The 27,063-nt window shown below is 42.9% G+C and overlaps 1 protein-coding gene across 1 annotated transcript in view; it reads left to right on the top strand.

The window, feature by feature from the left end:
- ptprn2 (protein tyrosine phosphatase receptor type N2) overlaps window positions 1-27,063 on the top strand; it is a 255,259-nt gene that overhangs the window by 215,258 nt on the left and 12,938 nt on the right. The window contains exons 12-19 of the mRNA XM_029661555.2: window positions 1,794-2,009; window positions 5,523-5,723; window positions 12,904-13,051; window positions 13,265-13,338; window positions 17,519-17,596; window positions 21,646-21,765; window positions 23,050-23,216; window positions 25,955-26,008. Coding sequence (XP_029517415.2) covers window positions 1,794-2,009; window positions 5,523-5,723; window positions 12,904-13,051; window positions 13,265-13,338; window positions 17,519-17,596; window positions 21,646-21,765; window positions 23,050-23,216; window positions 25,955-26,008 — 1,058 coding nt within the window. The remainder of the gene's footprint in view (window positions 1-1,793; window positions 2,010-5,522; window positions 5,724-12,903; window positions 13,052-13,264; window positions 13,339-17,518; window positions 17,597-21,645; window positions 21,766-23,049; window positions 23,217-25,954; window positions 26,009-27,063) is intronic.

The raw sequence follows: 27,063 nt of genomic DNA, 5'->3' as shown, positions 1-27,063 counted from the left end.
CATTTTAGAGACACATATTTCCCTCAGATCCACAAAGAATTCAAAAACAAACCCAATTTTGATGAACTCCCATATCTACTGGGTGAAATACCACAGTGTAGCATCACAGCAGCAAGATTTTTTTTGAGAGAGAGAGAGAGAAAGAGAGAAAGGACTGCTGCAGCAGACTGACGCTAGCCACAGTTTCAGACTAAGCTTTTTTTCAATCCAGTGTAAATCCTTATCTGTCATACTGAATACGTTCTCTCATACTCAATCTGCCAAAGGCATTGATGCAATAGCTCAAAGGTAGCCGAAGCTTTGCTTCTCTCATCTACGCTCTATGCGCCTTATTAAAGGACTTCTCAGTTGCTGTCAAGCCACTTGGCTGATGATTGAAGCTGCACGTCACACACACTCACCAGACCAACATGGCCAATCGGTGTGAGCATGTTACCAAAGGCCTCAGCATGTATGCAGTCCCCGAAGGTTAAAGTGACCATGCGTTATGACTATTAAAAAAATATGTAATAAATGCAGCTATGTTTGTACCTTACCCTTTTGAACCCCACGACTAAGTACCATGTTGAAGCGGTTGATGATTTTTGTGTGTTTTTGGTTTGATTGAAGTTGAAAACCCTTCTGCAATGACGGATGTAGGAAATTCAAGTGTATTGAATAGATGAGTATGGGCTTGTTGATGGGGTGGATGGGCCACTAGTCCATTTTGGGAAAGGGGGATACCTAGTCAGTTGTACGACTTAATGCATTCAAGTGAAATGTGTCTTCCGGCTTTTAACCCAACCCCTCTGAATTAGAGAGGTGCGGGGGGGCTGCCATAATCAACATCCATGGCGCCCGGGGAACAGTGGGTTAACAGTGGGTTAACAGTGGGTTAACTGCCTTCTGATCAGGGGCAGAACAACAGATTTTGTCCTTGTCAGCTCAGAGATTCGATCCAGCAACATATTGGTTACTGGCCCAAAACTAACCACTAGGCTACCTGGGTTCACTTATTAAATGGTGCTAAAAATCTTCACAGTGGTCCATGCACTTACTGGAACCCAGGGATAGGCTACCCAGCCTGGCAGCCTCACAGGGGCCTGTGAGACAATACCATGCCAATACCATGCTATTCTCCTTGGCTTAGCTCCAGGGAGGGGGTTAACAATGTCTCTGAAAGGTTCATTCTGGTGGGCTTCTGCTGGGTAGACCCAATCTGAGATCCCCCTTTCAGGCCATCCTAGCAATTACTTCAGGGGCCTTGGCCAGGGCCCTAATCCAGCCAAACTCAAAGCTGGAAGGCTAATTAGTGACAAGCTTTTACTGTCCAAATCTCCTGTAGCTGCACAAAGGCAGGTCTCCCCATGCCAGAACAAAATGGGCCCTAAATGTCTATAGTGTGTAGGCTGGACAGAAGAGAGTAATAGGACTTGAGCGAGTTTGAATGCACATTATAATACTACTATTAGTGTAAGGTAATGAGTAGGCTGGGCAGGGAGTGAATCGGGATGGGGATGAGTGGGCGTGGCTGGGATAGACAGGGAGGGAAATACTGTGTTCATTTGTCTCCATATTTCTGTAGAACAAATGACAAAAATCCCTTGTTTTGGGATTTTCTAACATGGAAGTTATGCTTTTCCATTTGCCAACAGATTTATGTCAATTTCAGTATTTGTACATTTTGTCATTGGTATGTGTGTGCATATGACACCCTTGTTTCTCCAAATATGTGATGAAAATACTGCACCGCACAAACATTGCCGTAACCTGGATGTATAGGCCGTTTTCTCATCCCCTTTTCTCTCTCCCAGAAGGGAAGCTTGAGGCAGATCCCGGTGGTCACGGAGAGTCGTCTGGAGTCTGGTCAGTTCCTGGTTTTGACCGTCATCTCCATGGTCCTGATCATGGGGGCGCTGGCAGCGTCTGGCTGGCTCTTCTGCCTGCGCCACCGCTCCCACCTCCAAATGAAGGAGAAACTAGCCAGCCTGGGGACTGACACCAGTGCTGATGCAACTTCAACCTATCAGGTGAGAGGAGCCTCCTCGGCCTCAGCCAATCACAGTGCAGCGGCTGAGTGCTCTACTGGTAGAGCATGCGCCCTGGTCCCGGGCCTTTATTCTGATTGGTCTGCAGTGACACTTAGTCGCTGTCTATTGAATGAGTTGATTTTAAGGGAATATCTGGTTGTTGTTTTGTTTTATTGTCACACTTGTGACAGTTGGTTGTAGAATGTGTGTTTGTTCATGATAGAGATATGTTGTGACGTAAATCGGGTGTTATATGAATATATGAATATATGGCTGTGTAAAAGTATGTAACATTTCTGTCACCCGATTGCAAGATTACCCTTCATTTGATTCTGTATTATGGGGAAGTATTTTTTGTGGTTTGGTTGTAATTTAAGACTTCAAGGAAATAGAATAAACAATTGCCAGTCAAATGTTAGCCTCGTAAAAAAAACAGCCTGACTGCTGCACTCAGCCTGGTTCAACAAGGCCAGTCGAATGTATCTAGAAGTCTACATTTCTGGTAAAGCCTTGATATTCCAGCGAGAGTTGTATTGGCTATGACCTATGACTAACGGGTATATTGTGTGACCTATTCCTTCCATTCCTCCATGTTTAGCGGCCGGCTGGTTGGCCGGCTCGTATTGATTTTGTCTTGGGCTCAGCTGTGCTCAGCGTGGACACTCAGTGCACATCCACCCATCACATTTGCATTCTCAATATTTAGTCAGCCTTTCACAGTGTCACCTTTCCCGATCGGGGAGGGGGGGTTAATGGACTTTTACAATATTTACAATATTTTATTATTTGTTTACAATATATAGGTGTTGTTGTAGCCTCATATTTCCTATGCACATACAAGAGCAGATTCATTGTTATATAATGTCGATTTTTTTTGGACAACTTAGGATGTTGGCATTCAGCCAAGGTGGTGGAATATTGTTTTTCTATTAAGACAGTTCACATAATTTCCCTGTTTTTTTTTCTGGCGCCCCGCCATTAAAGCTGGTTAAAGGGATAGTTTATCTAAATTACAAAATGACATATTGGTTTCCTTACCCTGTAAGCAGTCTATGGAGAAGGTATGACAGCAATCCATGCTTTGGTTTTGTTTCCCTGGCACTGTTTCCACATGCTAAAGTTTTAGCATTTGTGACACAAATCCCATTCAAGTCGTGGGACCGATATTAGCTTTTTTCGCGCATTATGTCTAAATCATCCAAAAGTATCTCAAATTGATCGTGAAGCCCAACAAAGTCACTTATAGATGTTTTGAACATTTTGTGCAAAAAATGCTAGTATCTGTTCCATGACTTGAATGGGATTTATGCCACAAATGCTCAAATGTTAGCATGTGGAAACAGTGCCAGGGAAACAAAACCAAAGCATGGATTGCTTTTATACCTTGCCCATAGACTGCTTACAGGGAAACCAATACAAACCAAGGAAACCAATATTGTAATTTAGGTGAACTATCCCATTAAGGAGGACAATTATGCCTTTGCAGCCTAAATGGAGGATGGTTTATGCACGAGCCGGTCCACGGGGGACACGAGTGTACTGCCGGGAATGCCCATCAATCTTAGACGATAGTGCAGATCTAGCAGCCACTATCGGTTGCCTAAGCTAGTTGTGCCTAGGCTAAATGCTATTTTTCTGGGACATATATCCTCTCTGCGTCCCCTTTACTGGGGGGTATATGGAAGTAAAAAGGTTGCACAAATTACAAGGTTTTCCAGAAATCCCGGTTGGAGGATTCCCTGATTTCCTGTTCATTCTCTCCTCCACCTACTCCAACTGGGATTCCTGGAAAATCTTGACATTTTGGCAATGTTAACAGAATTGTGCAACCTTTATGGGCCCATAACGAGAATACAGTTCCATTTGAGATGCAACCCTTGACTCTGTAAAGGTATAGACTAGAGAAACTGGATGAATTATTAGGTGGACATGGAAAGTGCCCTGAGGCCGTGGCCCAGGGCAGATTCTCATGGTTATAATGATTAAGGTTTGACGTAGGGAAAGCTGATCCTAGACCAGGGCATAGGGCCTGGTCTCTGGAGTGAAATATCACAATAATAGATCATGAGATAGACTAGTAGCAGTGTGCTGCTTTCAGAAGACGTTTACCTACACGGCCTTCTGCCGTCCTGGCTTGCGGCTATGGGCCCTGGTCAAAAGTAGTGCACTTGTATGGGGAATAGGGTGCCCTTTGGGATGCAACCCTGGTTGTTAATTGTGGTTGAAAATCAGTCTGTGGGTCTGACTGGTGCAAGCTACACACCAAACACGATGGGCTTCGCAGATTACTGTGAATATAATGGTGAAATGTTCAGCTCCAGATAAGACTGACACTATCAGGAGTGGGGAAGTAGGAAGGGGGAGAGAGGGGGTTTCGGGTTCTGTAAGATTGCATCCTTCAAACTATCAGATGTTTTTTTTCTTATCTTTTCTTTCCTCTTTTGAGTTGGGGGAAGATGACTGGCTGGCTAGATAACGCCCAGTCTCCAAATCCCTAATGGAGCGTCGGTGAGCACAAGGCATGGTGGGAGAAAAGCTGAGTCATTTTGTAGAGAGGAGTAATCTTCATGGTGGGGTGGCGGCAGTGGGAGAGAGTCTTTTATATCGACATCTCCTCTGAATCTCTCTGATTCCCAAGGAATAACAATAGAATTTCACCTGCGGTATCAATCCAAATGCCAAAGTAAAGGCCTACTGTAGATGTGAATACATAGGCTGCTCATCTCTGTTGTGGCTTTGTAATTACGAGAGAGTGGCTGCTCAGTTCAAAGAAAATCCTTTGGGTTTAATGTATTGATTCCCTGTTATGTATACATTTCTTTGAGTAATGGAAAATGAGATTCTTCTTCCCTAAAGATGAGTGTGGTTGTTACATTTTGAATGGGGGGAGTATGTTTGTTTCTCACGAGCAGTTATCTTTCATTTTGGGCTGTAGTTTTGTTGTATTTGTTTCTCATCTATTTCACGATTGTCTTCAGAGTAGCTTGTGCCTCCTTATAAGAGAATACATAAGTGCCTAATGCGTTACAAAACAAGTGGCTCATAGGAATTGTTACCAAATGTATACAAATTGAAATCAATTACTTAACAATGAACACATCCCCTGCCAGCCAGAAACCCAATGTATTGTTACAGTTTATTGCTATTTGTTTTGTAAAATGGTGGCAATATATTGGATTGACCTGGGCAATTCAAGCGTTTTTAAAGTGAACTGCATGACCTTTGACTGTGTTTTCTATTTACTGACATTTATATAGATAGGTTTGCTACAAACCATGCTCCATAGGCCACAGGGATATCCCAGACTTATGCAGTCTGCAAAGATTAACAGGGTGTCATGTGAAATTATCTCAACTAATTAAAACAATGACTGTCTGGCTTTTGTATTGTAGTCTTCAATGAATGAGAATGAATTTGAGTAGTATTGTATTTGCAATATTTAGTCCTTTTTATTTGATTTGATAATACAGTAAGAATCAACCAGAGGCTGATCAGGTCCTCTCTCCTCTCCAGGAGTTGTGTCGCCAGCGGATGGCTGTGCGGACATCAGAGCGCCCGGAGCCTCTACGGCACCACTCGCGGCTGAACAGCGCGTCGTCTCAGTTCAGCGATGGGGGTCCCATGGCCAGCCCATCTGCCCGTAGCTCCACCTCATCCTGGTGCGAGGAACCTGTCCCCGCCAACATGGACATCTCCACCGGACACATGATACTGGTAAAAAAAACTGTAGTCTGTCTAACCTTTCATCATGGAGAGCATTACATTTCAGCAGACGTTCTTATCCAGCGCAATTAGGGCCAAGTGCATATCGACAGATTTGTCACCTAGTTGTCTTAGGGATTCGAACCAGCAACCTTTCAGTTACTGGCCCAATGCTCTTAACTGCTGGGCTACCTGCCACCCCTGTTTGGAGGAAGTGTGGTGTATAGTGTGTGTAGGATAGGATCTGGTCTGTGGTTCCTATTCCCCAAGCACTCAGCCTCCAGCTTTCATTCTGTTTGTCTGTCTGGCTCTGTCTCTCTCTATCCCTTTCTCTCTCTATCCTGGCTAGATCGCTGACATTTTTATTTCCATCTCTGTCTTTCTTTCCATCTCTATCTCCCTCTTTTTTCATTTACTTTATCTTGGCCAGTCGTCTCTGTCATTCTTTCTCTTGCTCTTGTTTTCTCTCTCTCTGTCACTCTTTATCCCACTCCCTTGCCACTCTCTCTCTCTCTCTCTCTCTCTCTCTCTCTCTCTCTCTCTCTCTCTCTCTCTCTCTCTCTCTCTCTCTCTCTCTCTCTCTCTCTCTCTCTCTCTCTCTCAGCCAAAGCGGGACGGATATTGCATTGTGTGATGAGAGCTGTTCAAAAGAGAAATATCATTACCCAGCTGAACGTTTCAGATTTTTGTTTTGCTTTTCTTTGAAAAGGCTTTGAGTCCCTTGTGGGGCCCCTAGTTGCACACACAATGGATTGTTTTAATTTTGCACAACTTTTGTTTTATTCATTGCAGACAAGCTTGATAAAAGAGATGGATAGATGTCTGGCTGTGTTTTCATTAATGGGGTATAATTCATCACAGTACGTGTCAGGATTTTGTATTGGAGTCTATAGTGAATGAGAATGAATTTGAGTAACGTGTTTAATTCGTCATGGATGGGCTTTATTGCAAATGTCAAGGTTGGTTGAGACACCTCTTTTGAAAACATTTGAATAGAACATATTTGGCCTTTACATTACAACAAAGTCCTTCACTATATATACATCATTTGTATTTGCTTTGATAATACTACAGTAAGAATCAAACATATTCACTGCAGATTCTTCAGAAAACCTAAGTATAATGCACATATAAGCCTCACGGACCTTGACTCCATTTTGACTCCTGAGTGATTGACAAGGAGGTTGTTTCTCTTTTGAAATCCATTCGCACCTCACGTGTAACCATGTGTGAGATTGCCTCGGTATCACTGATGTCAGAGCCAATTCTTTTCATCTCTCCTGTGCTGTTCTCTGTGGATCTCATGCAGCGTGGACGGTGGGAGCGATGAGTACCTTGCTCCACCAAGATTGCATGCTGGGCTGGGCTCTCTTATAGATCACACCTACATCTAAATCACTGGATTATGAGGCTCTTTCTGGCCCAATCTACTCTTATCCAAGTTTCACCTGGGCTTCATCCCCAATGGCACCCTATATAGTGCACTACTTTTGATCTGAGCCATGGTCAAATGTTATGCACTAAATAGGGAATAGGGTGCCATTTGAGCCATTTGCTTGCACTTGTTTTTTCCTACCAGCACTGACTTTGCTGATAACTTCTTTATCAAGGAAACATTTACTTACTACGACTGTGATATGTGGTTGTCTCACCCAGCTACACTATATATACAAAAGTATGAGAACACTCCTTCAAATTTGTGGATTTGGCTATTTCAACGAAACCCATTGCTGACAGGTGTATAAAATTGAGCACATGGCCATGCAATCTCCATAGACAAACCTTGGCAGTAGAATGGCCTTACTGAAGAACTCAGTCTATCTTGTCTCATCGCTACAACTCCCGTACGGGCTCGGGAGAGACGAAGGTTGAAAGTCATGCGTCCCCCTATACACAACCCAACCAAGCCGCACTGCTTCTTAACACAGCGCGCATCCAACCCGGAAGCCAGCCGCACCAATGTGTCAGAGGAAACACTGTGCACCTGGCAACCTTGGTTAGCGTGCACTGTGCCCGGCCCGCCGCAGGAGTCGCTGGTGCGCGATGAGACAAGGATATCCCTACCGACCAAGCCCTCCCTAACCCGGACGACGCTAGGCCAAATGTGCGTCGCCCCACGGACCTCCCGGTCGCGGCCAGTTAAGACAGAGCCTGGGCGCGAACCCAGAGTCTCTGGTGGCACAGCTGGCGCTGCAGTACAGCGCCCTTAAAGGCCACACTAGCTCAAAGAACGGGACCTCCGAGTGCTGAAGTGCGTAGCGCGTAAAAATTGTCTGTCCTCGGTTGCACCACTCACTACCTGGAAGCAACGTCAGCACAAGAACTGTTCGTCGGGAGCTTTATGAAATTGGTTTCCATGGCCGAGCAGCCACACACAAGCCTAAGATCACCATGCGCAATGCTAAGCATCAGCTGGACTGGTGTTAAGCTCGCCGCCATTGAACTCTGGAGCAGTGGAAACGCGTTCTCTGAAGTGATGAAGCCCGCTTCACCATCTGGCAGTCCGACGGACGAATCTGGGTTTGACTAATGCCAGGAGAACACTAGCTGCCCCAATGTATAGTGCCAACTGTAAAGTTTGGTGGAGGAGGGATACTGGTCTGGGCCCGGTTTTTCATGGTTCTGGCTATGCCTCTTAGTTCCAGTGAAGGGAAATGTTAATGCTTCAGCATACAATGACATTCTAGATGATTCTGTGCTTCCAACTTTGTGGCAACAGTTTGGGGAAGGCCCTTTCCTGTTTCAGCATAACAATGCCCCCGTGCACAAAGCGAGGTCCATACAGAAATGGTTTGTCGAGTTTGGTGTGGAAAAAATTGACTGGGCTGCACAGAGCCCTGACCTCAACCAACCCCATCGAACACCTTTGGGATGAACTGGAACGTCGACTGCGAGCCAGGCCTAATCGCCCGACATCAGTGCCCTTACCTCACTAATGCTCTTGGGGCTGAATGAAAGCAAGTCCCCTGCAGCAATGTTCCAATATCTAGTGGAAAGCCGTCCCAGAGAGTGGAGGCTGTTATAGAAGCAAAGGGGGAGAACAACGGCATATTGACGTCCGTTATTTTGGAGTGAGATGTTTGACGAGCAGGTGTCCACATACTTCTGGTCATGTAGTGTATCTTAAGAGGGAATGCACTAACTCTTAGTCTCTGGTTAAGAACGTCTGCTAAATGACAAAAAATGTTCATGTAAATTTAGGACGCAGCCCTATTAATCATGTGTCTGTATTTCTGGCTGAAAGCCATGGACCACATACCGTTATGTTAGTCCTGGATATACAGTGACTTTTCACATTTTAGTACAGGTATTCAGTATTGTAGAGTGAGATGTATATAATGACTTCCAAGGTTCAAAATCAGCGAGTCAGCGAGGTTGGGGTTCGTTTTGTATTGTTGCCTTGACTTTATTCTCTCCTATTGTTGTAGACCTGGTGCTGAGACATATTAAAACATGCAGTCTGTGTGTTTCGGTCACTCACGCTTATTCACCATAAATTAGAATGTGTATGGATTATTTCAATGCACAATATGTACATACTGTGTAACCAATTTCAAACATACAGTACTCAAAGACAAACAGACTTTTTAGGACATGAACAGTAATAACAGCTATGTGATTTTCTTTTCTTTTCTTTTTTTGCTTTTACCTTGTTGTTCCATTTTTGATTTCCCTTGGAGTCATGTTTTACTTTTTGGGGGGACTGTTTCTATGCTGTCCAGTAGATATGGTTGTGACGTTGATATCATTTCTGTTCTTACTGTATATGTACCCTCCGTAAATGGTTATTTGTTGCCTCAGAAAATCGATAGCAAGCCCAAGGCGACATTGCATCATTTTTACGACTTACTTCCATGTCAAATCTAATTGAAAACGAATAATTTGTTGGAGTAAGGCAGGAGAGGATAATTAAGCAATAAGGCACGGGGGGGGGTGTGGTATATGGCCAATATTCCACGGCTAAGGGCTGTTCTTATGCACGACAAGGCCCGATTGGCCATGTACCACAAACCCCCCGGGGTGCCTTATTGCTATTATAAACTGTTTACCCAATGTAATTAGAGCAGTAAAAAATAAATGTTTTGTCATACCCGTGGTATACGGTCTGATATACCGAGGCTGTCAGCCAATCAGCATTCAGCATTCAGGGCCCGAACCACCCAGTTTATAACAGCAAGTATATCATGTTATAAGTGATTTTTATTCCATTTTTTTCCATCCCTGATTGATAGGACTGATTGCCATGCCCTTCCTCTCCAGGCTGTCCCTGGCCTCAGATTATGAGTAGGGTGCCTACTACTCTTTTCAGACACATCATACTTTTCCCATTGTATCCCCTTGTGACTTCACACAGCATTTCATAGTCAGTTACTGTTCGGGACTCTGGGAACCCACCTGCACAGCTTTCATGACAGCGACAGCACAGTAGCAACGTTGTGTTACCTGTTGTGTCTTTATTTCCCTCAGTGTGAGTTAATGTAGCTTCTCTATCTGGCCTGCGAGGGCTGTTGTTAGGGGGGATTACTCAGTGTTTCCTTGACACCCGTCCTCTCAGCGTCTTTGATTGGCAGCCCAGACACTAATCCCTTATTTACTGAACCCTGTTACTCCGACTTGCATTCCAAATGGCACCCTATTCCCTACATAGTGCGCCACTTTTGAACAGGGCCCATAGGGCTCTGGTTAAAAGTAGTGTACTATGCAGACTAGAGAATAGGACACACACTCTCTGCCTCTAGAAGAGGAGGTGGTTCGCTGCGTCATCCGATCCACTTTCAGGCTGCTACATCACTACATACAAAGCTTCCGCATAAAAAAACATTTGTATTACAATTTGGGATAGGCGCAGAGTAAGCCGTTGAACGGCGGCAATTCTGTAGCCCTTCTGAATGTATAGTATGTACTAATATAGAGTTTATACTGTACGTCTGTGTAGGGGAGTGGGAGGGGTGTCGTGCTGTGGAGCTACCGTGTCTGCATCCTACATGGCATGTTATTCCCTACATAGTCTACTACTTTTGACTAGAGCCCCATGGGCCCTGGTGAAAAGTAGTGCACTATATAGGGAATATGGTGCCATTTGAGACAAGGCCAATATACGTGTTCCCCACTGTCAGGAGAACTGCATGCGACTGGCTCTGTCAAGTGTTTATGATACCCTGTCAGTCAACTGTCAAGACATGGGTCCAAAATGAGTTCAAAAGGGCACCGTATTCCCTATATAGTGCCCTACTTTTGACCGGTGCCCTGGTCGAAAGTAATATCAGGGCATCTGGATAGATGAAAATCTGTCTCGTAAAAAAGCATATCGATGAGTTAGTTAAGAGGCTGAGAATGAAAATGGGTTTCTTCTATAGACATAGCTAAGTAGTAGAAAGCTGATTATTCAGTTGACGTTCCTATCAGTCCTAGATTATGGCAAAGTCATCTATATGAACGTAGCTGCCACTGCATTAAAGCCGCTAGATGCAGTTTGTCATCGTGCACTGCGCTTTATTGCAGGCGACAATTTTAGTGCTCATCACCACATTCTCTACCAGAAAGTCGGTTGCCCCCCCTTTGATGTCACTTAAGGTTGATACATTCCTATGTTTTCATATATGAAGCCTTTTTACAAAAAGTCCCACTGTACCTAACATCCAATACTAAACTTTAGACATACGAGTTACCGCACCCAGTCTCAGGGACGGCTAACTCTGGAAATTCCTGAGTTAGGTAAATCAGCTTTTAGTGTTTTTGAACCTTATCTGTGGAACAATCTTCAGAATGTTCTGAAATGTGATGTTTTGGTGCCTCTAAGCCAATTCAGAACTCTGAGGGGCTTTTTACTGATGAATATCTTTGTTTTTCATGACCGTGTTTTTCTTTCTGTTTGCATTTTGAATTTAGATTTTGATGCGTGCATCTTCTGTCATTTATGTCATTCAGGGCTCATCTGTAAAAGAGACCTTGGACTCATTAGGACTCCCTGATAAAGTAAAGGTTAAATAAAATAGGGAATAGGGTGCCATTTGGGACGCAAGCCAGAACTTCAGAAATGAATAATAACTGCTGTCAAAAACTGTCTGCTAGTTTTTGACGGAGATATCACTTGACATTCATATTTTCTCCCTATAGTGAATGGCGGAAGAGGGCATTGTAGAGGGGCTAATTTCCCATCATATGTTGTACTGTCTCAAAGTATATCCCTGTATTTATCTACGTGTCTGCCGTGTCCATGTCGAGAGTTGTTTGACAGCCTTAACTGAGCTGTAGATAACCACCGTGCATCACCTCCCCAAGCCAACGCGCCTCCACCGCCTTTAATGTGTGATAAAAAGCCCAGCACATCTGGGTATTGCTTACACAATGCAGGCCTAACACAATGACGGTCTAAACCGTTTAACCCCACGGGGAGCAGGGAGCGCTGATACAAGCGTCAGGGGAAACACTGTTCCTCTGAAAAAGAGAGTCTTCTCCGCAGCCTCCGAGCTCCATAAGACCTTTCCTGGTTGGTTAGAGGAGCTGCGTGTTCTGTTTTTTCTTCTTCTTCTTCTCATCCCCCCCCCCCCCCCTGCTTTTCTTTTCTCCTTTGTCTCCCTAGCTAATTCAATTTTGTCTTCACCGATCGACGGCTTAAACGCAGACAATCTTATCAGGGGCTGTGCAAGCGGTTTGAAAGACGGTGATTGGAGCGCCCAGTATTTCCAAGTATTTCCAATGCAGGCAGGCCTTTCAGGGGTCTTAATTGCGAGGAGTGGTTTTCGGCGGTCCCTACCGTCCCAACACCTCATGCATTTAAGCCCCCCTGTAATTTACACAATGGAGAAGCTTAGGACGATTTACCATGATACTGTACCTGATCATGGCTCTAGAGCCTGTCTAGAGCCTGTTTGTTGGTCTGTCTGATGACATGGGTTTAGTATTCTGCTCCAGTGTGTAGGTAGGAAGGATTTTGAGATCCACTGAAGTAGAGTGGGTCTACAACATAGGCATTAGTTGTTTTAGTCTTTTATTTGATCTCTTCTAGACAGTGAATGACAATCACAAACTCTTCTATATTCTGGGGGCACCCTACTCCATCCCTCCCCTCGAAATGTTTCCGTATGTAATTACCTTTCCATTTCCAGTTCATTACCTTTTGTTTGGTTATTTAGTTGTGTGGGGTTGTTTTTAAATGGCATCCGTTATCTCTCCCGTTTTGTCTGCTCAGTCGTACATGGAGGACCACTTGAAGAACAAGAACCGTCTGGAGAGGGAGTGGGAGGCGATGTGTGGCTACCTGGCTGAGCCCGGCGCCTGTAACGTGGGCCAGGACAAACACAACGCCAAGAGGAACCGCACCGATGCCGTGGTCGTCTGTGAGTAGTTTTACACCCCTCTGACCGCGTGTTCATGGATGACCGCAGTATGACCACATCTCTCAGTAGTCGATCACTAGGTTATTCCTGTGCTGTTCATGACCATGTGAACTGACCAGGAAAAACTATTCCATATCATTTATCAATAATAGTTCAATGTTTCAATCGTGGAAAAGCAAAAAATGTGTGGCGAGTTATGTATTTCTATTACAGACGATCATTCCAGAATAAGCTTGAAGGCCGAGAATAACCATGGCAACTCCGATTACATCAATGCTAGCCCAATTGTGAGTACCAGTCCACGTCCCATACTCCTTCGCTTTATGTTTCTTTTTAAGCTTTATTGCTGCAGCTCTACACAAAGACCAGTTGAGATCGGATTTTAAATTCAATTTTGTTTTTGTGATTTGTCATGAATGTTCCTATTGATCCCTCTGCCTTTGTTCCTCCACACTTTGCACCTCAATGAATTTGCCGTGTCTTGTGAAATAATAGTTTGTCACCTTCCCTGTTTTGAAATGGCTGCTCTCTTGAGATAACAGCTCTGTTTTAATGTACTCTTTCTAGAACAATGGGTGTATTATTATTTAGACTCAGTAATGTGTCCCCAGAACAAACCCAAAACGGCTTAAATATCAGAAAAGTTCAGGGTTATATTCCTGTATTAAAAAAAAAACACTTAAAAAAAAACATTTCATAGTAAATGCCAGTTCTGATTTCCCCTGAGGCTGCTAGAGATGGATTCCATGGAAAAAGAATAGGAAACTATGCATTTCAAATACAGCAGGGAAAACTCTTTGGAGAGATGAACTAAAAGCCTATTACTGTATACCACCTAACAGGACATCTGGAAGTTTGAACACCAGTGCTTGACTTGGGCAGGAGCTCACCAGAGCTGTCATGGGTGGCATTCTGGGAAATATTTGAATAAGGCATTACAATAAGCAGTGTGTTAATTTAACACTGTTCCAGTGTCTATATGCGTCCACAGACTCGGTGCTTTCAGTGTTGATTTGACACTCTCAGTGTTTTTTAAATTGTTTTTGTTTTAGACAGGAGAATTTGCTGTCTACCGGCACCTATTTCAGATCAAGTCAAGCACTGTTGACCACATGTATTTATTGTATTTCATGCATTTTAATGCATTCATAATGTGTTAAGTTATAGTGATATCATCCTTTCATTATAACAATCTATACGTATTACTGCTTCTGAAGCCATAGTATAAAATCGACTTCTACTTATCCGTGTTGTCGTCGGGCGGAATCTCATCGCTCTCCTCCCTATTTCTCTCTCTGTTTGATAAGAACAACTTCTACAAGGTTGTCCTTTAAAGATCTGCAATGATCCATTTCCATCTCTCCAATATTAGAACGTCAAACCAAATGATCTCTTCCCTGTATTTGCGTTTCCTTTCAAAGTGGGAAACAATTAAATGACAAGTGGAGTTGTCATTTGGAGTCGTTTCTCCACTCCTCCATGTTGCTATTAGTAGTCAGAGTGGGTTATGCTGTGCTTGGTGCAGAGCAGAGCGGAGTAGACACAGTAATCAGTGATCCAGCGCTGTACGGATGAAAGCATGGTAATTACGCCACAACAGGACCCCTGGCTGAGCCCTGCGAAACTACCATAATTACATCTGTCAACACACCCTCTTCCTCCTCATTAGCCCAAGGGAAATGGCCCACAAGTAAATCATTTGTCATCTTTTTCTTGGAATGCGGGGTTCGAGTGGTAATGGGTTGGTAAGGGGGGGCATCCTCTCTACCCCCACAGTCATGGAGGGGTGACACAAAAAATTACCTTAGACACCCATTATGCCCCCTTGCTCCTCCAAACTTCTTCAGCTCAGGTCAACAGACGATTGGGCACCCACAATGTACAATGTCATTGGTGTGAGGTTTAGCTGAAAGGAATCCAGCACGTAGCATCTGCGTTCTAAATTGCACTCCATTCCCTAAACAGAGCTACTTTTAACCAGAACCCTATGGGCCCTGGTCAAAAGTAGTGCACTACAAGGGAATAATTGTTTAAATATTTAATAAGATTTGAATATTCTGTTAGATTTTTTATTTTATTTTTTTACCTCAAACCTCAAACCAAACAGCTTTTATTTGGTAAAGATGCTGTTTTCCCAAGGTCTATCTAGCTTTCCCACCAACAGAGAGAGAAGAGCAGGAGAGAAGCTGAAATACGGAGGCCATCTTTTCATGTGCTGCTTTTAGTATTCATACAGGGATGTCAGGCAGCGCATAGCTACTGTATGTCTGTGTCCTTGAGATTGCCTAACAGGGAGCTGGAGCCTCTAGCTTTTAGCATCAAGTCTTTCATTTCTGTCAGGATAAAATAAAATAAAAATAGAAGCTCTCTGTGGAATTTCAACTAGGCAGGAGAGTGTGATGCTAACAAAGCACCGCTATCTAACTGAGGTGTTAGCGCGCAGAATGGAAAGGGCATACATTTCTTTAGTTCTTCTCCAGAAATGCCATTTCAAATAACACGGCTAGGCAACAGGAATTCCAGGTGATCTTACAAAATGTATTTGTAAAGACAGGTGCATTTTAGTGGACCATGCTAGCTAGCTTCATATTATGGTTGGTGGGTATACGCTTCCATATCTTATGCTTCACATCTGTAGTCAAAGTGATTAGAATTTAGTTAAACCTCTATAATCATCTCCCCTAGTCGGTGCTAATATAACTACTATGAAATCTCATAAAGAAAGAAGTTCATAAAAGAAGATAAGACATCCATTAAAGACAATCTACTGTGTCTCTACAGCAGATCCTGGTATTATTATCTGGGAGCATCCCAAATAGCACCCTATCCTTATATAGTGCACTACTTTTGACTAGAGCCATATGGGCCCTGGTCAAAAGTAGTGTACTATACAGGGAATATGGTGCCTTTATGGACCCAAGCCTCTGTCTCCTCTCTGTTATTGCTCCAGCCCTAAATGGCTCCCTGTAAGTGCTGCACAATTGCATCCATTTCCATAGTAATGGGTGTGGATGTCAGTCATTGGAGTGTCATCCAGTGGAGATTCAGGACTGATTTCCGTGTAACACAAAGGTTTATCCCTTTCTTCTTCTCTATATTAAGATATATACTTATCTCAATGCAAGACTATTGTATGAAACTGTTGTATTGTATGAACCTTTCCAGTATGAAAGCATGGGAACATACAAGGGCTAGGACTCATTTCATACAAAACAGAACTCGGACTGTGGAAAAATATACCGTAATACCATGTTTACCTCAAAAAAATACAGAACAACCTTGTTTTTTGGCACATTGCAAAATGGAGCCCATAAAGTACAAATGCCCAATGAACTGAAGTGCACTGATTCAGCTGGTTAGCTCTGGTTAGCGCAGGCTGCCCACCTTAAATGGAAACCAAAGTGTTTATTTGGGGAATACAAATTCTGTTGCACCCAATCATTACACATTCATGGTGCTTGAAGTGTGTTTGACTGATGGTCTCACCGAAATAACCAGCCTCTAATCAGCCGAATATTTTTTATTTTTTTAAAATATCTTCTGAAATGAAACAATGGCTTTGTCTGTGTGTTACAAAATAGCCTAAATTCCAAAAGGTTTACTCATGTCTTCTCTATTCTTCTTCTCCTTTTAACAATAGCCATGACTAATGCTCATGTGCAATTTGTCTGCTAAACGTTAGTAGTTCTCCCTTGTTCATTGGCTTTCTCAGACTAATATGAATAGACAGACGGTAAAGGCCAGGGTCTTGTTCGGTGGAGCTGGATGTAGAGCTGGTATCAAGCCCATTATGTTGGATCTTTAATATAAAACAGAGCTGCAGGGGCAATTGCAGAACTCCTATCTTTTCCTCCACCCTCTGTATCTCTGGGTTCTGCATGCCAACACACACACACACACACACACACACACACACACACACACACACACACACACACACACACACACACACACAGAGAGAGACACCCCGATTGCCTCTTCTATAGGCCTCTGTGACATTCTCTGACTAGCATCAATAATATGTTGGAGAGACGGTGTAATTTCCTTTGAACATGGCCTTCCTCTAATCAGAGGCATTAAAGAATAGCCATGCCTGGAGGATAGAGAGGGGGGAAAGGTAACAGAAGGGGGCGAGAGAGAGAGAAGTGAACGGAGTGAGGAAGTAAATGTGAAAACAAAAACGGAGACCCGGGCGGCCATGGAGGAGAAAAGGTGGGAGTTACAACCCTTAGATACTCAGGGAGAGTGCATGGACTGCTGTTCCACTGTCTTGATAAGCTAGCTCTAACTGTAGAGACAGGGTCTGTGTTCCAAATGGAACCCTAGTCCCCAAATAGTGCACTACTGTATATAGGGAGCAGGGTGCCATTTGGTACGCAACCAGGCAGTATGTTCTTGTCCCTTTACACAGTCGCGTTCACTCAGTTTTCACACACAACTTTTGTTCTTCTTCTCGTCTTTTCCCAGATGGACCATGACCCGAGGAACCCCATGTACATCTCTTCACAAGGCCCTCTACCCTCCACCATGGCGGACTTCTGGCAGGTAAACCCATAAAAGGATCGGTGGTGTCATTTTGAATGCTGAATAGCTCCATGTGTGTTTATGCTCGAGACTTGCTGTTTCTTGTGAAGAGTTTGCGTCTATTGCATAACATGGGACTGGTGAAAGTGACTTTTTTTTCTACACGAGGGTGGCAAGAAAATTGTCTGTAAATCCCAAACGGTATTTTTTTGTTTTTACCTTTATTTAACCAGGCAAGTCAGTTAATTAAGAACAAATTCTTATTTTCAATGACAGCCTAGGAACAGTGGGGTTAACTGCCTGTTCAGGGGCAGAACGACAGATTTGTACCTTGTACGCTCGGGGGTTTGAACTTGCAGCCTTCCGGTTACTAGTCCAACGCTCTAACCTCTAGGCTACCCTGCCACCCCGAGCTACAAGCTCATAAGTCACCACCACCATAAGTCACCACCACCATGAGACTGTCATGAAAACGACGATGTTGGTCAATTGGCTCTACGACATCCACAAGCTTTATGGCAGTCGTCTGAACTCTGTCGTGGGCGTCCTCATTTTGAAGAGGTTTTCTCACCTAACTGACTCTCCAGGCCTAACCATTGGAGCTACAAGCTAATATGTCACCAATATCGAAAGGGGGAGCTTCACGAACACAAAGGTGTCAGTTGTTCTGCTCTTCGACACACACACACGCTTCAGGGGAGTCGCTTGAAAGTAACCCAGTACCAGGCTCTTGTTTTTTGTTGTTGAGTTTTCTTATATCTCTCAGATATAGGACAGACGCTTCAAAACCTTGTTCCTGATGATTTATTTCTGGACGGTCTGTTTTGCCCGTTTATGAATGTGTTATGGGCTATAGCAGTAAAGACCACATTCAGCGTTTCATTTTTATAGGGGGTCCCAAAATTCTAAATCAAATGGCTAAAGGATACATTTGAACCCAATTCCATACGTTAGGTGGGCAGATATTGCGATCTAAGGTTCTTAGACTTCCAGGGGTTAATGAAACTATGAAATGTACATTTACAGCAGGATCATTTTATTTGTAAAAAAAAAAAAAAGAAGAAGAAAAAAAATAGAATCTCGCTATTCTGACAACCCGGCAACGCTTTGCTGCCTGGGATTTATGCCGGGTTGCCAAATGGTGTTATTGTGCATTAATGTGAAAGCACCTCGGTCATTATGAAGGCTACCATACAGTCGAGCTAATGCATCAGCTGTGGCACTGCTGTGTCTGTAATATGTAAGCATGGACCGGAGACACGCACAGGTTCCATACCAAATGGCACCCTATTCCCTTTATAGAGCACTGGTCAAAAGTAGCGCACTATGTAAGTAATAGGGTGCCATTGGGTACGCAGCCATTAGACCAGCTGGCTCTTTTTACTCCCCCATGTTGAGCTGAAGGTACGCTGACAGTAGGTCCGTACATGTCATTATGTAGCCTGTATTCATGTCATGCCACACGGAAGGAAAGGTTTTCATTATGGAGAAGGCAGGTGTCATTTTAAAAGAGATGCATGTTAATGGTGTTTTTCTGAAGCAAATTGTGTGCGTGTGCGTGTGTGTGTGTGTGTGTGTGTGTGCGTGCGTGTGTGTGTGTGTGAATGCGTGCATTTGTGTGTGTGAGTGGTGTCAGGTTAGATGGTTGGTTTGTAACACAGCAATTATGCTTTTATCAAGCCATTACGCTTTCCCTTTGTTTGAAAAGTGCACCTTGATTGAATACACCATTTTGAATGGGCTTTTGTTAATGTGCTGTTGTTACTCTATAATGTCACAGTTTTAAGCACCTCGTGAAAAAGTTGCTTATTGTTTTCTTGTTTGTTTGTTTGTTCTTCATTTCATCAAGTGAATAAACAACATATCCATTATCAAAATTAAATTCAAACCATTTACAGCTGAGTATTTGGCTTAGTTTACACTAAAACTAGCTTATCGTAACTTGCAAATAATTGAAAATCAAAACTACAGTATACCCAGAGAGATGGACTTTAAAAGATTGCAATAAGTAATGAGTCTTTCAACTTTCAATATTGTTTCATTGGCCTTGAATGTACTTAAAAACTATTTCCAAATAAACTGCAGGAGTCTTTAGCTTTGGTCTGTCTAATCCGCACTGGGCTCCTGCAGCACTCTGAAAGGCTCTCTCTAATCCTCCCCTTCCTCCCTCCCTCCTTTCCCTCACTACGTACCCTCGTACCCCCAGACCTCCACCTTCCCTCCTTTCCATTACCTCTGCTCAACCATGGCCTCACCCTCTCTGCTCTCTCTCCCTCTGCTATTCTCTCTCTCTCTTTCTCCCTCTCTTATCCTCCCTCTTGCCTCTCGCTCCCCTCCCCTCTCTCCCCCTCTATTCTCTCCCCCTCTACTCTCTCTCTCCCCCTCTACTCTCTCTATCCCCTTCTGTTCTCTCCTTAGAGTTCAGGGAATAAGCCAGTCACAGTGAGGGTTCAAAGAGCTCCCAAACAGAGATTTTGACTTGGTTCTCTTTTTATTCTCTGCTTGTGTGCTCAATAATGGAGCGGGGATGTCTAATCACTAAATTACTTTAGAAGTTAATTAAATAAAAAAGTATTAATTGAATTCATTTGTTTATTCTACACTCTTAGAAACAAAGGATCCAAAAGGGTTCTTTCAACTGTCAACATAGGAGGACCCTTTTTGGTTCCAAGTAGAATCCTTTTTGGTTCCAAGTAGAACCCTTTTCGGTTCCAAGTAGAATCCTTTTTGGTTCCATGTAGAACTGTCTGTGGAAAGGATTCTACATTGAACCCAAAAGGGTTTTTACTTCGAACCAAAAGGGTTCTTAAAAGGGTTCTCCTATGGGAACAGTCGAAGAAACCTTTTAGGTTCTAGATAACACGTTTTTTTGTCATGAGTTTATAGGCAAGACCATTGTACTTTTATTGCTCTCATAAAACCACTGTTTCTTCTTAATGGCCGCACTGGGCCTTTCTACCTTCCAAGGAGACATAAGATTGTGATAAGATGAAATTGAGAGAATCAGTTGAGCGAGCTCAGTTTGCAGAGAGAGTGAGGGGCACATGGAGGCGCTGTGTGACTTCCTGTGATCTGCAGTGCAGTAGTACAGCTCAACTGATCACACGTCGGTGGCGGTGCAGACCAATAACGTTCCCTCACACAATCCTCCTGCACGTCGTACAATAACGTATCTATCCTGCTGAATGACTAACATTGATTTAGTTTCAATAGAGATATAGAAACATCAAGCAATCCCAATGCATCATTATACATTTCTTCTTGTGTTGTCAATGTTCTGTGGGACCTTTCTGTGGTGCTGTATTAATTCCTACTGTATTAACTCCTACTGTATTAACTCCTACTGTATTAAGTCATAGCGTATTGACTCATACTGCATTAAAATCCTACTGTATTAGCTCATAGTATATTGACTCATATTGTGTTGACTCATACTGTATTAAAATCCTACTGTATTAGCTCATAGTATATTGACTCATACTGCATTGACTCATACTGTATTGACTCATAGTGTATTACTTCCTACTGTATTAACGCCTACTGCATTTGTGCCAACTGTATTAACTCCTACTCTATTGACTCATAGTGTATTGGGGCGGCAGGGGCGGCAGGGTAGCCTAGTGGTTAGAGTGTTGAACTAGTAACCGAAAGGTTGCTAGTTCAAATCCCCGAGCTGACAAAGTACAAATCTGTCATTCTGCCCCTGAACAGGCAGTTAACCCACTGTTCCTAAGCCTTCATTGAAGATAAGAATTTGTTCTTAACTGACTTACCTAGTTAAATAAAGGTTAAAAAATAATAATTAAAAAAATTGACTCATAGTGTATTAACTCCTACTCTATTGACTCATAGTGTATTAACTCCTACTCTATTGACTCATAGTGTATTGACTCCTGCTGTATTAACTCATAGTGTATTACCACCTACTGTATTAACTCCTACTGTATTAGCGCCCGCTGTATTGACTCCTCCCGTATTAACTCATGCTGCATTGACTCATCCTTCATGAGTGCCCTGCCGTTGTTAATAGGACTAGATTTGAGCCCTCCCATGTTCCCTTGTGTCTTCAGATGGTGTGGGAGAATGGCTGTGTGGTCATCGTCATGCTGACGCCCCTGTCGGAAAATGGAGTCAAACAGTGTCAACAGTACTGGCCGGACGAGGGCTTCAATGTCTACCATGTTTATGAGGTAAAACAATGATCCTTGTTCAAGATGTGTTCTTCATTTCTTTCATATATTATTCATCTTCATTTTTTCCGAAATGGTGTGGTATTGTCCTTCCACATATCTGTTTGAAGTTGATTTGTTCCAGGGGTGTCACTCAGTGAGAGTTATTGTACAGTAATTGATATGCAGGTAACTGCCAAAATAATAGAAACACCAGTAAATTAGGGATACAAAGTATATTGAAAGCAGGTGCTTCCACACAGGTGTGGTTCCTGAGTTATTAAGCAGTTAACATCCCATCATGCTTACATGCAAACCTTATTGGCCACGTTGCGTGCACTGAGCGTGCAAAACAAATGTACACATATATGTTACTTCATCATTTCCCCCACACTGTTTTGCACGCGTGAGCGAGCGTCTGCGTAGCCAAGCGCTAAAATAGAACTTGCTTCTGTTTGAGAGACGCCATGAGCTGCAAGTCCCCTCCTTATTGGATACAATCCCACATGGTTGCTTGAAAGACGAATGAGGGGATATTAATCAAAGATAACTAGCTAAAAACGAACTAGGCTTCCATTTTTATCTGTGGATTAATCGTCGGAATAGAGAAACACACGATTGTTGCAGAATTCTACAAAGAACCAGCTAAAAAAGGGACCATATTCATGATCGGGTTAAATAACAACTCAATGTTCATCTCCCGTGACAAACTGCTAGCGACACCTATCGAGCGGAATGTCCATGAATGTTTCATGTGTGTTTTGACCTGTCCCCAAAATTAATATAGTTGGTGTCATGATCGCGTCTGGTGGGGATAGACAAAATCAACATGCACATGGTGGTGCATGGGTGGTCACTGAATGGTTTGATGAGTATGAAAACAATGTAAGCCATATGTCATGGTAGTCTCAACCCAATTGAACACTTATGGGACATTCTGGAGCGGCGCCTGAGACAGCGTTTTCCACCACCATCAAATGATGGAAGAATGGTGTCGCATCACTCCAACGGAGTTCCAGACACTTGTAGAATCTTTGCCACGGTGCATTGAAGCTGTTCTGGCTCATGGTGACCCAACACTTTATCTTGGTGTTTCCTTTATTTTGGCAGTTACCTGTACCTGGTAATACTGTCGTTCTCACCACAGAAATAGAATCACTAGAAGAGACATCTCTATTCAAGTCAATAGTGCCATAATGGGTGTACCCATGAGTTTACTTGTCAAATTGCCATGGCCAGAGGTTTTAAGCCTGCTCTGTTGATTCTATTTCTATTGTTCTCACCTCCCTTCCCTTGTCTATGCAGGTGAACCTGGTATCGGAACACATCTGGTGTGAGGACTTCCTGGTCAGGAGTTTCTACCTGAAGAACCTGCAGACCAACGAGACGCGCACCGTCACGCAGTTCCACTTCCTTTCCTGGGTGGACCGCAGCATCCCTGACTCAGCCAGGATCATGCTGGACTTCCGTAGGTAGGCCACCTGTCCCCGTCTGACCAACGGCTACTCCTTTGTGTCTCTTATAACTTTCCCAGGTTTTTCCAGAACCCCCCGCGTGGAGATTTCCAGATATCTTGCTTATTCCCTCCTAATTCTGGAGATCTTCCAACCGGGATTTTGGGGAATTTGGGGAAAGTAAGCATAATTTTGTAACCTTTGGGGTTAGCTTGTGATATGATAACGCTCATTTTGTTGTTGCCCTGCTTTCACTTGTCTACCTGTTCTGTCCTCATATCTTTTATCTTTAACTCCGGCTTGGGTTTATATGCTTGTTCCTGTAAGACTTGTGTTTCTGCACTACTTCTTTGATCGTAGGGCTATTTTCTCTCCTCTGCTCATTGCAAGGCAGAAAATGAACCGTCTTCATGGCATGGCTTGACATTTTTTAATTCAAACAGCCAATTAAATGGTAAATGTCAAGCTAAAAACCTGGGCGAATGGAAGGGGAAGCCAATGACTGTCTAACCTCTCCTCCCTTGTTCTTCATCTGATGTATGCTGGCAGAAGAGCCGCAATAGGCCCCCAGGGAAACACCCTGAAAGGAATGGGAAATCCCACTCCAAATAAGAATATGTGCCTTCAGATGTGTGGGTGGATGGAATTCTATCCTCCTTCTTCACAATTTAGACCAGAAAAAAACAAGTTAAGAATTGCTTTCTACTTCTGTGATTTTTTTTCTTCTCATATTTGTGCTGTATTTAAAACTGAAGTGCAAAAACATGATGTCCAAGAAAGGCACTAGTTCTTTATCCTATCATCTGAAACCTCTCTGACCTCTACTGGTGCTGAAAGCCCGTACCTACACTCAAATAAATGCTGGCTTGTTTGGTTGACCCGACTGCTAGGTTGCAGACATTGGGTCACTTAGTTGGGTTGTTTTCTTTAAAAACTGCTGGGTTATTGATGCTGGGTACTGGGTTATTGAGACATTTACTCTCATGGGTGGCCAATAAGATCTAGCTGAAAGCCACACCCTAATATGACATGCCTCCTCCAAATAACCCTTAGGATTATGTCAAAAAAGACCCGGCTGCTAGGTCAACCCAGCATTAGAGTAAAAAATATCCAATTGATGGTTAAATTAACCCATGTTTGGGGTAAACCCAGCACCCAAATTTTTAGGTTGTTCACGCTACCCAATTGGCTGAGTCAAAATACTGAACATACTGATGTTTTATAACAAATACAGAACTCAGCTGTGGCAGGGCTTGCTCTCTTGCTGGTATGTAAGTCCGACTAATTGGGGAAGCTCTGCAGGTTAGCGAGAGCTCACCATTCTAAAAGGGTAATTGCTATCACACTAGAGGTCATTTGGTGTCCAGCTCTCTCACTACGGTAGCGGGCTCATGTAGAGGAGGTGAGTAGGATTCGCGCTCTCATGATGAGGTAGCCTTACCTGCGACTTCAAAATCAGTGTCACCTTCAGCCCGTGAGGAAATGTCCTCTTGGTCTAATGATTAAGAGGTTGGTTTCCCGGCGCAGGAGACCAGAGTTCAGATCCCACCTTTGACCCTCATATCCCCACAATGCACCACTCATGTAGTGGTTTTGGCCAACTAAGAAATTAGCGGTTGCCAGTGTCATTTTTGTGATGTTGCAGCTAGTAATATGAGCCCAGTTGCATAGTCACAAAAGTGATCATTGGAAACCGTGTCTCTTCAGCCAGGCCTGTGCACACACTTTATCTCTCTCTCTCGCTCTCTCCGCTCCTCTCACTTTCACTTTTCCACCCTTTTGGTTTGCATAATAACTCCCACCACCTCTGTTCACTCTCAAACTACTCAAAATGCCTGGTTTGTTTGATAAATTTACCTGTAAAATGCTATTTATTTTCATCTTACTTTAATGACGTTTTTTTCTTTCACAGACAAATGCTCCTTCTCATTATTCAAAAAGTGTTATTCATTGAAATGTTTATTTTAAAATATGTAGTAAATGGAATACGGTTTGTTATAAATGTTATATGCATGCTAGGTCACAACAATTATATGCTACTGTATGTCACGTACAATGCTAGTATTTCATCAATTACTGTATATAACATTTTAATATTCCTGTATCGGGTTAGACATTTTTTTTTTTTTTTAATGTCGTTGAAGTTTGAAAAAAAAACTGCCTCTTGTCTAAATCCCCTCTGAGCATTTAGTGTAAAAAAAAAAAAGAATACTAAAAAAAATATTAAAAAACAGGACCGATGTAGCCAGTAGTTTCCATGGCAACAGCTGGGTGTCGACGGCTAGTTGGCTCCCACTGTGTGTCTGTGGTGTGTAACATTTATAATTGTGCAAGGTTAATGCGTTGCGGATCACGACCATCTTACCACCGCATCCATCATGGCAGTAAATACATGTCACAGTATGGTGTTTTAAATTACCCTTCATTCATTCCAATTGTTCAACATGGAATACTTTTGCCCTCATATTATTTTGATTGGCAAGGGGACTCGAAAGGTTCCAACATGACTGAATTACAGAATTTTAGTTTGATCATTTTTTTATTGCCTCTTAAAAGTACAACCGGAATTTTTCCTGATCGTTGAAATACAGTAAGCAGCATGTGACCCTTTTTTGGGAGTCGCCCACATATTTGATTTGGTGATGTACAATATACTATATGACTTTGATCTAGTCAAATTTAGCAGATGTGCTCCAAAACATGTGCTTGTTTTGAAGTGTGACATTAATAGCAGACTTTCTTCTGTTTTATTACAGAAAGGTTAACAAGTGCTACCGGGGTCGGTCTTGTCCAATAATTGTCCACTGCAGGCAAGTATATTACAATCATTATAACCTTGTAACGATGCACTGGCTGAATTGGGTGTCAACTGCATTACATGGCAGACTGAGAATATACGTTCCACTACTTATTTATTTTGGACAGGGAAGTGAAAACTTTTAATTTGACTCTATGTTTCAGCATTTTCGATTTGAGATCAAATGTTTCGTATGAGGCTACAGTAACAGAATGTCACCTTTTATTTGAGGGTATTGTCATACATTTCTGTTTTACCATTCAGAAATGAAAGCACTTCGTGTGTCTCCCCCCCCCCCCCCCCCCCCATATTTGAAGGTGTCATGTGTATTTAATTCACCTATATGTTAGTTAAAGTAGTGACAATTTTTGTATTTGGTCCAATTCTACTTGCAGGCAATGACCACATCAAGCTTGTGACTCTTCGAAATTGTTGGGTGCGATTGCGGTTTGTTTTGGTTGTGCTTATGTTATGCCTAATAAATCATGTATTTTGTTACTTTTATTGTAAATAAGAATAGAATAGGTTTTTGAACACCTACATCGATGTGGATGCTACCATGATTACAGATAATCATGAACGCATTGTGAATAATGATGAGTGTGAAAGTTACAGAGGCATAAATATCATACACCCCCAAAGAAAATGGTAACCTCCCCTGTTATTGGGAATGGTGAGAGGTTAGCATGTCTTGTGGGGTATGGTCTTTGTGCCTCTGTAACTTTCTCACTCATCATTATTCACAAATAATTTATGATGACATTTGTAGTCACAAGCTTGATGTAGTCATTGCATACTAGGAATATGGGACTAAATACTGAACTTTTAACAATTCTATTACACATACAGTAAAAGTGCATTTTCCTAAATACCTATGACATCTTCAAATGCAGGTTGGCATTGATTGGGATGACTCATGTACAGGAGACATCTCTGCAGCGTAGTCACTAGCTGGCAAGGCCACAAAGTTAATCAATTTGATTTGAAACCTAACCCTGACCTTAACCCTAACCTTAACAATACTGCTAACCTTATGCCTAACCCTAACGTTAAATTAAGACGAAAAAC

This window comes from Oncorhynchus nerka, linkage group LG6 (genome assembly GCF_034236695.1).
Source record: "Oncorhynchus nerka isolate Pitt River linkage group LG6, Oner_Uvic_2.0, whole genome shotgun sequence".
NCBI classification, from domain to species: domain Eukaryota; kingdom Metazoa; phylum Chordata; class Actinopteri; order Salmoniformes; family Salmonidae; genus Oncorhynchus; species Oncorhynchus nerka.
The sequence above is the reverse complement of the archived record's forward strand: the minus strand, read 5'-3'. Positions and strand labels throughout refer to the sequence as shown.